The following is a 15,859-nucleotide window of genomic DNA, read 5'->3' as shown; positions in this document are numbered from 1 at the left end:
TTATCCTAATTATCTGCTTCAAGGCTTCGCTCAGTGAAGGGATGATAATATGTCCCCAGGATTGATGGTTAATTAGATAGCAATATAGCTAGAACATCAAAGAGCTCACATACACTGCGAGGGTATGTATCAAATCGATTAAAAAAAAACTGAAAATATACAGCAATGTGAAACAAACAGAAAGGTAACAATTGTTGTGAAACATTACACGGCTAGTTGGTGCTGATTTATTTAGATTATTGAATTTGGCGGACTGGAATAGAACGCGAATTTCCAGTGTCGGTTAGGGGAGATGTGTGCATTCGTAAAGCCATGTATTAAATTCCCTGATGTGTATTATTTATTAAATTGCGCACAATCAACTTCCAATGGAATTTCAGAGTCTAACTTGATCACAAATGCAGCATGATTCGACGATTACAGCTGCAGCATCCGAAACAGAACAAATTAGGAATAATGGTAGACTGGCGACGGCAAGTTTCCATGAGACGGGTGGTCGGCAACGTGGAAAAGCTCTCTGGTTCTCCTTGATCCACAAGTGGAGGATCATTCTGGGTGGGTCCGGCACGGGGGGTCTTACGTATAGAGGGGTGGAGGGGACAGTTACGATCGTCGGTAGTGGATGAGGGGGGTAGCTTTAATGCCGGGGGTAGCCGTTATCAGCTGCCGGACAGGCCTGTCGACAAGCCCCCCGAGACACAATTACATTATACATGGTGACAATGTGCCAGTCTCGTCGGAGCTGAGACGCAAATCAACGAATCTGCATGCAGATGGATTTGCTAAATGAACCCCGTTGCGGAAACGGCGCGTACCGTGAGATATTTGAATATTTCCCCGGAACGGCCGAGTAATCCGTAAAATACAGTCGCGGAATTACGAAACACGCCATCCATGCCGGCAACAATAACATTAAATATTTAATTAAATCGGGTGGTAGTAGTAGGATTCCTCGTGCTTTCTTTTCTTCGTCAAAAGGCGGCTACTACGGTTACGCTTCAGCCGCTTACAATCGTGTAAATTCATTAGAACCACGCGAAAATAACGTAACAAGAATACTCGAGCGAAATCCTGTTAGGATTCTTTTCATCCGAATGCCTTCAAATTAAAATTCGAAAAAAAAATTAAATTTATATTACATACATTGTAAAATATTTTATTCAATTAATTCTTAAAAACGAAATGATTTGAAGTTGATTAAAATCTACGCTCTGTAAGTAAGTGATGAAAATGTAATTTTATTTATTGCTATACTTCTGATTTTGTAACTGTTGTAATAAATGTCAATATTTTATATAAATCATTAAATTATAAACTGTAATAATTTGAAAGTCGGAAATTTGAATATACGGAAACTATTTTATCAAAATTAATGTGAGCACTGGAGATACGAAATCCATCGATTCAAGCTTCCAACAAAATGGAATTCATCTGGAAAATTCGTTTAAAACTTTTACCATCACGGATCAACATTATAAGGGATTTATTACTGTTTCAAACAGCTCGGATATATCAAGATTTTTACATAACTAGAACTGAAAGCATGCAAATAATATCTTTTACATTTCTTTTATATAATCATCAACATATAAAAAAGAAGATGAAAATAGAATAGTATTACTTATTTTTAATTATAACATACATCAATTAAACAATAAAGTCTATTTTTATAGATAAAAAGCTTTGAAATATACGAAAATTTGTATTAAATATCAATAATAGCAATATGTTTAAATGCGTACACACAATACGCAAATAAGTTTAAAAAGTATCATAAATTGATACGCATTTAATTTAATATATTTTTTTTCTAAATTAAAAGCGGTTTAGTTTGCAACGATAATTGATTAGTTTAATAATGAAGCGACAGAATTAAGCTGATTTGTGCGAAATATGGGAAACCAGTCAATTTAATTTGCAAGCACCAATTATTTATGTAGTATTTTTTTTATAAATACACATATAATATTTCCATATGAATTTTGTTTTGAATGCAATTATTGTTAATTGATCGGTGGGTGTTCAGTTGCTGACAATATATTCATAAAACAATTATGGATTAAATAAATTAAAAAAGTATCAGTTTGTCGTATAAAATAATCTGTATAGAAGTTATTAATTATCTCTATTATTATGCAATATTTAAAAAAAAATTATAAACAATTACAGTAAAAAAAATTGAAAATAAAATCTTAAATAATATTTTTACTATTTAATTGCTTTTTTGCAGTTCCATTAATCTTCGGAATAGAGGTTAATTAAAGATGTATCAATCTGGCATGTAACAAAGTGGAAGAGAAGAGTTTAAAGTTTAAATTTAGTTCAGTTTTTTTTTTGATTCGGGCTGTAACTTCTGGGATAGGAGTGATGCGATATAATCTATAACGCAGTCTGTTCCGACAGGGAAAGGGCGTCAATGGGACTGTTAGACGGATAACCCCCGGACAGTACCCGGGTTATATTTCATGCAGATCAAAGGATGATTTGTATCTGGGGTGGCTTGGCCATTAAACGCCAACCACTTGAGAACCACGGCCTGTCCTACCCACTACTAATGGAACAATTTGTTTCCGACAAAAGAAACACCACAACAGGACGTTTGCCTTTACCAGAAATTGAAGAAAAAAAAAGAGAGACCTCGCAAAATAAACTTTTAAACTAATTCCGACGAAGAAGTAATTAGTGGTGCTAATTTATTTCGGCCCACAGAACCACAGACGATTTCCTCCCACAAGGAAGAATCGTGTGAACCAATTACAAAAACTTTTATCTAGGCATGCAAGGAAGCGAAAACTTGTAGCCTCTCAGATGCATTTACTAACCGAGTTCGTTGCATTCGCAGAATGCAAAAAAATGAAAGCAACAACTAAAAAAAACAGTAGAAACAAACTAGAAGTTAGAGCTTCTGCGGATTCTCATGGTAAAAGCACGCTGCGCACATAAAATGAATAAATAACACACACACATATTCGAGGACGTTTTATTACTTTAATTATAGGATAATTTATTGTAATATCGAATTTATAGAAGCAACTTTTTTTTTTGTTCGGTTACGAGTTTTCATCTTATTACTCTACGCTAATGAGAATTTTACTGCTCAACATTTACCTTATATTCATCATGCTGGAATGCTCGTCGTTTGATATGCAAATAAACTGCCACCAAGTCTATAATTAGCGTTTCAAGCACAATATCGTGCATTATTTTAATGCATCAAAATCGATTACTACCTGTGCACTGAATCTGTTTACTCGATATGTTTTTTTTTTCTTTTACAATTCTACTGCGTTCTCAGCAGACTTCTTATCGACGTAAATAAACAAGTTTTATCTTTGACTGCATTTACGTGGGTTCCATTCAACAACTGATCCACTTACAATAGATTATAGTAATGGAAACAATTGCGCTGTACGATGTATCGAGTAAACGCAAACAATGTTTGAATAGCGTTTGTGAAAATTCTTGGAGGAAAAGTTTCGTTTCTAGGTCGAACGCCGTCATCTGAAACCTATTAATTTCTTCATTGCATTTTAATCTGACGACTTAATCGAATTATGTTAATTGCTTAATTAATTTTATTGTTTTCATATTTTTGTCATGGTTTGTTGATTACTCATTTTATGGCTACTGTTTATTTATGCGAAATATAATAAAAATCAAGGTTGGATTAATCACTGAATTATACTGTTATGGATGGATTCTTTCAGTTATATCATATATTTGTATCAAATTTGTACAATATTCGTTAAAGATCAAAAACTAAGGTAATTTACTTGACTTTATCACGCAATTCTCTTGTATAAGGTAAAATAATATTGTATATATCATAATCATGAATATATCAAAATAAATAATATACAAATTTGAAATATCTCAAGGATAAAACTGAAGACAAGTTATATATGACTGTTTATAATAGATCTTATTAGACAAAAATTAAAATTATTAACTAATGATAATTACAATAATTTAAAGCATACATAAAAAGACATGTACAATGACCGCAGTCTTACCTCCGTGTTAATTAAATTTCTTTGATTATGTTGATTTTAATTCGGTAATAAAGTATATCGGCATTGAAGAAATATGTTGAAGGCCTATCGTTCATTTAATGTTATCAGTGCATGCGCCGTGAAAACAGCAATAAGCAATGAAATCCGTGTTTTATTATGATGCCATAATAAAATACTGAAATAATATGAAATGATAACCATAACACGAAGTGTGCAATAAAAGTGTTTTTGAGCATTTTAATAATGATCAAGTGCAGTATCTCAAGTGGACGTTGAACGCGATATTTCGAATTAAATTGAAAATTCTGTAACAGTAAATGGCCGTACATTAAAGCTTGTCTTCGTTATAACAATCATGCGTGATCTACCTGAACTGTTATTAGGAACATTATTATTACAATATAAATTGGTTGGTGAACCATACGGGTGGTTATGGTGGAGAGGCTACAAACTATTTCAATATGCCTCAACATACCATGGCATCTATCCTCGTTTATATAAAATTATTTCTGCCGACTTTCACGATCGATCGGCTTATTGTGGTTTAAAGGAACTCATGGAACAATAATGTTTGTTGTACGGATGTGGAGCGAGTCTAATTCGGATCGGATTAAGACAATATATTCTCAAGTTTATTTTCACTCATTCGCCCACACGGCATGTTTTAATAGTTTTATCCTGTTTTGAGTTTGGAAATGTTGCGCTCTCGTATACAGTACGTGCACAGTTCAGGGCAATTTCGCTCGCTAGGATCAATAATTTATTTCCAAGGAACAATTACACTCTACTTCTATTATTATCTGTAATTCAATCTAATTACAATCAATTAATGAAATTACTGCGACATCTTTTTTACCTATTCTTTGTTCTACTTTGTAGTTTTAATCAAATCTAATAACTAATTTGAAAAGAATATATATATAAATTTGTCAATTAAAATATATTATATTTTCTTATAGTTCAGTAATTTACAATACATTATGTACGTTAACTTGATGCTGTCCGTATAGAACACAACACTGAGATACATCTGTTACAGAAATGATTCTCAATAATAATTAAAAACATAATATTCTAGATTAATATTGGCAGATGGTTTGCTACAATTGGATCAATGTTTTACCGTCATAACCTAATTATAATCAATGTATTTAGTAACGGCTTTCTGTAATTCTCACTCAGTTGATGGTAAACTTACCAACAGGAAAGACGTTCATAACACTTACGTTTTCCCTTGCTTTGAAACGATAACCAATAATAGTGGAAATATACTTTAAAATATGGATTATATGTGAGTTTAGTTTGAATTATATTTTTTAAAGTGTAAATTATTTGTGAATTAATACCAATAATTTATGATAAAATTATTTATTTGCAAATACTTATTGACTGTTTAAAACCGGACTAATCGAGCAAATAAAAAACTTCATATATCTAGGAATGATTGCTCAGTGCCGATGTTACCAAAGCAGATTGCTATTCGCTGGTGAAACAAACAAAATTGTACCGCAAAAAAAATATATTCGTAACGGTTCAATGAAGTATTAACTATATGTGGAAAGGGAATAATAAACAAAAAGAGTGGAAAAAATACACGAAATTCGAGATTAAATTTGAAAAAAAAAAGAGAAATAACGCAAATGGATGCCAGTGTTTTTGGACACATTAATAATGTACGCAAATACTTTGTATTTTACGTGTGAGAGTACATTTTTTTTGTTGATGTATTCGGCGTGGTTTGCGACTGATGCGGAATTTCCGTGCTGAAAACACTAAACATGGAAACTTAATTAAACAAACAATATAATGCAATTAATTTGGGTGGCTCGCACAGTTTGCGTACGTGTACAGGAAAAATAAAACTTCGTGTATGTCTGCCATTGTTTATTCACCACAGACCGGATGATACATCGATAATTTAAAAAAAAAGCTTACAAAAATATACATGCAAACATAGATATGTTTTTTTTGTGTCATACACTGCTTTATAATAACACAATTTACAATTTAAAAAAAAACACTTTTTCAGTCTGCAGATTTCCAGAGCTTGTTGTTATGTCGACAATATAAAGGTATGTCTTCAGACTGATGTATATTACTGTTGCCTTTGAGTTCTCAAGGCCCATTGAAACTTTGCACATCAATGTTGCTCAATTATTTGGCAATCAGTGGAGCTGAACGTAACCGCGAATATACATTATAATGAGGACCGACTCGACTTCCAAATTTCCATACACTGAACGTGCCACTGATGCTTGTCCATTAAATAATTAACACTATATAAGCTTGTTAGCTGAATCCTTGCTCTACACTACAATTCGCAGGTACAAAACTTGGCACAACATTAATTGATGTAATCGGTACTATAGCACCATTGTTCGCTGTAAGAACTTCCATTGAACATAACATATTATTTACAAATATTTAATTACATTAGGGCGTGGAGTCTTTTCATTGTATATGTGTTTGCACCAAAGTATTGTTATTATTAATTTGAATTAAAGTCTTGGTTTTTTTTTTTATAAAATTACCTCTATTAAAACGTAATTTTTATAATTACTTAATTAGTATTAAATATGCTAATTGTAGAAAGAAAGTTTGTCATTAGCTTTGTCATATAAAAATATTTAATTAGTGAATAATAATTAGTACTTTTCTCTATCAAGAATAATTAATAATAATTTATTCTATACTTGAAAATATATACACAATATATTAATAAATAAAGTAATAGTTCTTATTTTTCTTATTTGTGATATACTAAAGTGTTCTTCAATCTATGGTTCTCGTCTACTTGATTTAGGTAATTTTATTCGCGAAATATGACTCAGATATTAAAGCAGATATTAAAGATTACATAAAACTAAAGTAATTTGAATTTTACAATAGAATAAGAATTATAAATTTTAAACTCGAATATTATTGCAAATTCGTAGTAGCCTTTTCGAATTGATTCTCTCAAATATTTCAATGTTAGAATTGCTTATCGAACTTATGCAAATTAGAGAATGGAATTATAAATCAGTAGTTAGATTGAATATCAGTTCTGACGATATGGTGGAATAACATCTGCCGATTATTGTAGAAAGTAGATAATAATATGATTTTATGTTAATTAATCCATTATGTAGATATAATAAAAGGTAAACATGTATATATATATATATAATGTAAACATACTTAAACCTATTGTAAAATGTATGAGGTACAGCTGATATTTTTGGAAAATTCGAACTGTGGTATAAAGATTATATTATTTTCCAAGAATATTTCATTTCACAGTTAATCTGTCACGTGTCAAATGAAATATAACTAATATTATGTTACATCATCTATCGGTTTTGGTTACTGTTTCTGTACAACTACAAATGGCTTAAAAATATATAAATAAGTTAACAAACTGATAGATATAATTAATATTTAAACATATCTATCATTACGTACTAACTGTATGAAAGTACAACGAAATTATATAATTTTTTAACATAAGATAATCCAATCAATACTATTATTCTTCAATATAAATAGAGAAAAGCAAATATGAAATTGTTTGAAGATAGGCAAAATACAATTTTCAAACAAACGTATGAACTGTAGAGAATGTGGAATGTTCAAATAAATTTATGTTATTCTACATGTCTAAATACTATTGAGATTATCGCAATTTATCGGAGCGCATTTATGGGATTTAGTGTATTTTCAAACCAATAATTCCATGTAACATTCTTATCCGGCGATAATACACCCACGGCCCAGAATTTCCAATTACCTCGCATCTTTGATTTATGTTACAAACCAATATTTATTTTAATGAACTAAAGATTATATAATCAAATATATTATATTTATCGTAATTTGAAAAATTAAATGTAAATTCATGTTTCTTATTTTATTTCAAAATCATCATAATAATTAAACATACAAATATACTGCGACAGCAAAGTGTGTAGTGATAATAAACGCTTTAACAGCTCGCTACAAATGGAAGGATCTTTAATAGAATGGATACGACTTGTCTTGTTAGAGACACTAGTTAACACTTTACATATACACACCTCATATATGATTGATGGATATTTCAACTTCACAATAAATAGAATAGTAAATATAAACGAAGTAAATTTAAAAAAAAGCGGCAACTTGTGAAAATTATAGCATGTGGTTCATAGGGAGATATAGGTGAATTGCTTCTTGACAAACCTCTTGAGGATGATGAAATAATAGAAGTTGTCTGTGCGTCATTTAATGAAACAATGATCTGATAATGATTTGAAAAAGTTGTTAATCCTGTTGATTTTATAAATGTGTTAAAAATAGGATTGAAACTTTTTATGATAATATTGTAGTTATTCGGGCCATGAAAGTAGAATAGCGCAGTTACGTACAAAGCCAAGAGCAATAATACATTGAGGCCACGGTATACTGAAATAAAAGAACTAATATGGGGAATAGGGACTAAGGGCAAACACAGTAGGCCGTTGACGGATTTATTACGACCTACTTGATATTAAGCTGGGCTCGCGTTTTCATGGCTCGCTTGATTTATTTGCGTTTCATTGTTAACGGCGACTCGAGTTTCACGCCCCATTTGACAACACAACATATGCTATTATGCCCACCAACAGTTCACTACATTTCTTTCCTCAGCTCCCGCTTCTTCGCAACCAAACACTAGACTTGTTTTATTTTCATCATCCTCGACATCCGAAACATCAAAGCTAATGACCACATATTAGCCTTCCCATTTTCCCTTTCCGCAGACAGTGGTCATGCTCTGATTACTTTTGTAAAATTCAACCTTCACTAGATACGCCGTTTCAGCAACAAAACAAATATAATTACTTATATAAGTTTAACAGAATAAAATTACAAATTTCACTAAAGCTTTGTGGATCTAAGCGCAATCCCTTTAGATATCATTCCATTATGCGAAAAGTGCTTACTTTTCCATGCAAATAGTCCTCTTATCTTTGACCGAGATTATATACAACTAAAAACAAATTATTTTAACTGAATAATCAAACCACTTTGACTGTTTATTTTACTATTGTGTTTATTGTTTCAGTCAGATAAGAAAATAAAGCGAGCTGAAAACCGCTCTCTTCATAATCATAATAAAAAATCGTAAACGAACATCTCACTCCATTAAAAAATACAAGTCTGCACTTTCAAACCCACGCTTTTTTTTCTCATCCCCTGAATCTCTTTTCACTCTACACATGTTAATTTACATTTAATCCATCGCGACATATCCACCCTCCGCATACCATCATATAGGATAAACCATTAAAACTCTGAATAAATGGAGGCCAGAAACTGTGGAAAAATAATCGCATTACAGGAAAAATAAAATAAAAATGTCGCTCCCATTTTGTATATTTAACGTGGAATTAAATCTCTGATTAAAAGGAAACGAAATAATAAAGGAAAATGCGAACTTTTCTTATTATTTGCGCTTGGATACGGAAAAAGAAAATTTCAGTGGTTACCTATTACAGCTAACTCTTCTCGAGAGATAATTGGAACTTACCTGCAACAAAAAATAAATATCATTGTAAAATGCAATTATAAACTTTATAAATTTATAGTAATTACAATTATTATTATCTTTAATACCGGAGATTATTATAGATTTGTTTCTAAATAATTAGGAAGAACTAATTTTTGTTGATTGCCATAAGCTTCGACAGCTTACTATATAGATTAATATAAGTAAAAATTACACAATACTTGCCAAGTAACTTGTAATGTATCTAAGTTTTTAAGCGTTACGTGAATAAACTAAGATCATATTGAAAATTGGCTTATTATTGTGCATAGAAATAATATTTTCTCTATGTTGAAAATTATTTGCTAAAACTATTAAACCAACACAAACATAAAGAGAATGTGTTTAATGGCAGAAAGCCATTAAAGCATCCATTTGCGTTTCATTATAATCAATTTATTAGTTATAATAGTATTTAATTCAAGTAATTGCAACTGTAAAGTCAGGCAGCGTATTTAGCTTGGATGGTTTATGAATTTCAAAGAGATTTCCCTCGTAAACATTTAATTTACGGCAGACGTATAGGTGTTGCGATAATAAATAATTTCGCCTGATAAAATAAACGGCGCGTCGGTGAATTATATTTCATTTTAAATAGATTGTGTAGACAAGAAAGAGCGAGAAAGAGAAATTTCTAAAAATATCTGGGACGCACCTGGAAAAGGAGGTCAATGCATCTTTGCAGAAGACTTGAAATAACCACTTGTAAAATGTATATTCAGAAGTACAACAACAAAAACAAGTTAAACATGAGGCTGTGTGTGTGTATCCGGAACGAGCTGCGGGAGAAATGAAATAACAAAAGTCGGATAGAAATTTCCCGCAGGAAATGAAAAGTTGCTGTATAATTAAGTGAATTTGAATTGGGAAAAAGTGGATTTACTGGAAATCCGAGGAAAGCTTCCTACCCACGTCACAGTTTAACCTATTTTCGGTATAGTTTACAGTATTATGCAAATTTACGCAGGGTATAGGATAGGATATAAGTGGACGAGATGCGTGTCTCAGCCATTTTCTTCTGTGCGCGGGTTTTATGGAATGAAATAAGTTTAATCCGGAGTCGGAATTGTAATAAAGGCGAAATTTATTGAAATTAGAGAAGCATATGTTCGTTCCCAGAGAGAATGAGGGAGAGAGATGGAAATGTAGGGACTAGGTCAAATCGATATGTTAGATACACAGGAGAAACGCACACAACAATAAACATGCATATGTACCTACATCCATGACGTCGCGGTAGTTCAAAGGTCAACCGCATAGCAATAATTTCACGGATTTTCATTTAATCTTTCGCATTATTACTTCAGGGTAGGCCGACCAGGACTATTTGCAAATGCCGTTTGTTCCGACCGCCTAAACCTCTATTCCGCAAACATAAACAAACCGATTTTCCACATAATTGCATTTATATACCGGGATCAGACCAGGAATGATTCTATCATCCCCCATGAGATTACATCATTGACTACAGAAAATGAGTAGTTAGCAGTGAAACCAACAGAATGATTTGTTAATTTATGATTAACTTAAATAGTTTGTCGCTTCCGCACAGAAGGGATTTTAATGTGGAAAATTGTGTTCAAAATAGTCTTTACGAGCAAAAGATTCCTTTCTAGTGCCGACATACAGTGAGGGCGATAAATTATGTAAGATAGGAAAAACGTAATTCGATACGACATTTAAATATATATATATAAACGAAGATATGTCAACCAAAACCACTATAGAAATTAAAACCTTGATAAAACATGACATCCAACACTCAAAACTGACAGATTACAGTATCTACCTAATATGTATTATATTTTAACAAAATTTAGTAATTTATTTTAATTAAACCGGACTTTAAAACCGCAAGGAAAAAAACTAATGGTGTGTACTATTTGTTTTATCATACTTAATTAAAATTTAGTTTGTTTCAAACTATTGTGAATCCGGACAGATCGAAGCAGGACTATGTGAGATATTCTGTATTTTGGATTGAAAAATGTGATATGCATAAAGAAAAATATTATAGTTGTATGATACGTAAGTTATATTTATTTTTTTGCAAAATTATTTATTTTGTTAAGTAATTCTAACTGTTAATTATAATTTAAAACATAATGTTGGTCCGGGTTTTTTTTTGTCTACCTTGAATAAACACATTTACCAACCCGACCTACCTTATTTACCTTTTTTTATTCAAAGCAAACAATATTTTGGTCACGAATGAATGGGAGAACCGCTGAAGCTACATTCCAAAGAGCCGCTAAAAAGTAATGAATTTTTAAGCAGTTCCGTCTCTTTATCCTTCATAAAAAGAAGATAAAAAAAAACTGTAGCCATAGTAGATTCTTTTTTTAGTCTGTGACAAAGCCACGTTAATTAAAATAAATTGCAGAACATCAACCTTGACCTGCCGTCTTCTATTTATTTTCAGCAAAGTAATATTAATAATAATCTCCAAGAAAACAATTTATATAGGTAATTCCTACATATACGTTAGCATCCGTCTTTTCTACCATATTTCCAAATTTGATTATTAATAAATATTTTCACGATATATTTTTATTTGATTAAGTGTTACATATTTATTTTTGTTTGTTTTTTTTTATACACATTGCATTTCCTGAGATTTTACGAATCTGTAAACATCAACTTTCATCCCGTGCGTATCTTCGTGGGAACGTTGAAAACGTCAGCAATTCTCAACTAAAAATAAATAGTTTGAAAAGAAAATTCATCATTCCAAATGATAATTATTTTTATAGACACATTTATTTTTCATCATTAAAGTGTTATAATACCTCGGGAATAGTTGAGAATCCTTAATAGAAACATTGATTAAATGAATGCTTTGGAACCGGTTTTACTGCAAACGCATAATGAGAAACATGCGTACGCAACAATCCAAACAATGTATAATTAATTAAAAACGATGGAAATGAAAAAGGCTGTTTTATTATGTCTCCAAGAACAGTTAATTAAAAATAGAATGATTATAGGGTAATTAATAGATTAATTAAAATGTTGTTTTTGCTGGAATAATTAGCTGTTTATTACCTGGAATTAATCGTGAACGTAGGAACGTGAAAGACATTTAATCGAAAGTTCTTGTTTTAATAGAATGTAGAAAAATAAATGTTTTCATGAATTCTTCGAGCATTTTCATGCTCTCTTTTTTTTCTTCTTCTCTAAATCAGGTGATAAAACATCAAAGTAAATCAATCGCTGTCGAAGATTTAAATAAATAAATGATTGCATCTTCCCAGCAATATTTCACTATTCGGCTCAGTTAGTGTGACAGATGTTTCCTCTTCTCCTCGACTCCTGTTTCATACTTTCCTCTGGATCTGTATGCTCGTTTTATTTTATTTTGTTTTATTATTATTCTGTTTTATTTATTTATTTATTTATTTATTTCATTTTACGAGTTCCCTCCTCGAGTGTAGATGTGATAAAAATCTACCGACCAGCAAATATACCGAATGTGAACTACCATATTTTCAACGGTCCGCCGGGAACATGATCTCAACGGAATATAAAGTACTTACTAACGTCCCACCCTATAAAAATCACCGTCTGTTTCGCACAGAGGATATAACTTTTTTTTTCGACTCGACTAGATGGATATAATAATAAATCCCTATTGATTGATGTATGCTAAATAAATATATATAATTACTTATTTAAAGATAACCAGACTTATTTATAATTATTATAATATAAATCATTAAACCAAATTTTGATTGGATTAAGAAAAAAAAAACTCGAACTAATAATCGAAAGTTAAACAAAGATTCACTGTAGTAGAAAATGTCGTTACTAATGTAGAAAATGAATCAGCAATTTATTTATATTAATAAATATTCATATTTTCAAATCTATTTCAATCAAAATATTGCTAAACCAGGGGAAGATAATACGAAATACCTGTTTCAGATTTTCTCTCACATTATAAGTGAGTAAATTCAGAAAAAAAACCTAAATATTTATCTTATTGTGTTTATTTATTTTTGCATACTTTTCATGGCCCACATATATTTGTTGGCCAGCTACCAAATTTAAAAATTCCGTGTATAAAGTACATGAATGAATATTTCATTGAACTCATTTTAAATAAATAACCATGAAATTGAATATATGTATGTATATAATATAAAATATTAATATTTACAAAACAAAAAATGCATATTTTTATGTGTACAAACGTTGCATCGTTATTTTGAAGCGAGTAGCAAGGATAATCAAATAACAGGTATGGCATGCGCATATGAAAGGGATGCCTGTTACCGGATTTCCATGCAAAGGAAAGATCCAATATGATAAAAGGATTTTTGTCTTGACAGTGTTGACTTACAGGTTTAAGGCCGCCAAATTGCAATGCCCTTTTGAGTAGCGCCGTTCGGGTGACGCTAACGACGGTGCTGAAGTCTTCCTCCTCTTCCACATCAATCTTGTCACTTAACAGGTCCATCACAATTCAATTAAAAGTCGCGAGAAATGAATGTATAGCTTCTATCTGTTTCACTTTGATGGAACTGCAAGGATTATTGGAGCGTACAAAGCCGGATCAACGTTTAACGTTCTATTTTTACGACCGTTTGGGAATTTTTGCAAAAATTCAAATCGTAAAGCCGAATTATACTCCAATGGTCCCAATGTAATGGCTGTACGCTTCATGTGGCGCACTTGGGGTTGAGAGTTGGAAACGCGCACCTGAACTGCACGGGATTTTGTTTTCGTACTTAAATCCAGATGAGATCTAGGGACTCGATGATGATGATGAAGACTGCTGGACCATGGCCGACGTCGGCGACGCCGTCGACGCTGAACCAAAAGACGGAACGCAATGGACAAGTCGCGTCCACGATGTATATTTAGCGGACGCGTGTCACGTGACCTCGCGGTATGTGTCTGCAGCAAAACTGCCACCGCCTGAAACCTAATCCCATCCCAACTGGAACCAGAGATAGAACACAGGCGAGATACTAGTTGCTACCTACCCAACAGATTCCTCGCCATTCGGCATATTTATACACGCATACATACACACGGAATTGCACTTTGGCACAACATTCCGCCTACCAAAACATTCTCAGCTACTGAGCCAACAATCTAATGTTTATATACATTGCTGAAAGTACAAACAATCTGTTACACTATCTACTGCTTACCTCGAAAAATAACACTTTACGTAATAAAATAAATTATGTAATCTACTCAGCACTACTATTGCAAACTATTATTACTAGATAACAGTATCAACAACACTTTGTCTTTCACACCTCAACCACAACAAAGAATATATGAAACATAAAGAATTATAAAGGTATACATTTCATATAGCAAGCGATAAATATCATTTGTCACTTAGTTAAATTTTAAATAATTTATAATGGAATGATGTCTCAAAATTATTATCACATATTATATTTGCAATTTCATCAAAAATATTCGCGCTTATTCATTTATGCACATTTTATTTGGCTAATGGATGAAGTTGATGATCAGTTAGGAAAGAAACCTCCTAATATGTACATTTTTTTCTATATCTTAAGTATATAATTGTATTAAGTTTTTGAAGGATTATCCTTATAAAATTAATGGCACTAAATTCATGATGTACAGTAAAAGTCAGATATTAATATTTATTAAAAATGCAATAAATATATAATTTTAATGTATTATTTCTTCGATTTGTACATACTCATAAAAAATAATAATGTTATACTAGTGAACACATTCATTTCAGCTGTCGGTAATAAAGAAATCCTAGACGAGTAGTTTATTAATTCTATTTTTACTTAAGTATTTAGTTGATCATTCTCAACCTTGTAGATGGAAGAAATTTCCTTATTACAAGACATTCTATATTAACATCAACGTCGTATACCGTAAATTTACTACACTCGGTTTCTAATTAATTGATTATAGCTTTTTAATCATTAAATCAATTAGTTTCTGTTTCAATTACAAAACCTCGATCAACGGCAGTCTATTATTTCCAATTGAATAGAATTGCTGCGTAGCAAGCGAATTGAAAAAAAAAATCATTTCCAAAGGAGTGCTAAAACAATTTGTAAGTGTTTGTCTTCTGTGCGTGGAACGAAGAAATAAAAGGTAATCTGTTGAGTGTTAAGGAAAAAGAAGAAAAAAAAAAGGGGAGCAAGAAGATTGATTGATTCCTTAATGAATGTTTGAGGCATCTAAATTTAAAAAAGCTCTCGTAAAAATAGCGAAGAGCTGATTAATTTACGCACGTGTTGTAGAAGTGCGCTGCAGCGTGTCGGCCATTTATTTATTTATTTATTTG

General features: G+C 31.6%; 1 protein-coding gene across 1 annotated transcript in view; it reads right to left on the bottom strand.

Annotated features, from left to right (window-relative positions):
* The window catches only part of LOC108556626 (apoptosis-stimulating of p53 protein 2), a 40,823-nt gene extending 26,349 nt beyond the window's left edge, over nt 1-14,474 (bottom strand). The window contains exon 1 of the mRNA XM_017912807.1: nt 13,904-14,474. Coding sequence (XP_017768296.1) covers nt 13,904-14,020 — 117 coding nt within the window. The 5' untranslated portion in view covers nt 14,021-14,474. The remainder of the gene's footprint in view (nt 1-13,903) is intronic.
* Nucleotides 14,475-15,859: the final 1,385 nt, after the last annotated feature.

Source organism: Nicrophorus vespilloides, unplaced genomic scaffold (genome assembly GCF_001412225.1).
Source record: "Nicrophorus vespilloides isolate i.1.1-1 unplaced genomic scaffold, Nicve_v1.0, whole genome shotgun sequence".
In the NCBI taxonomy this organism is placed as follows: Eukaryota; Metazoa; Arthropoda; class Insecta; order Coleoptera; family Silphidae; genus Nicrophorus; species Nicrophorus vespilloides.
Note: the sequence above shows the minus strand (reverse complement) of the source record. Positions and strands in the feature narration are given on the sequence as shown.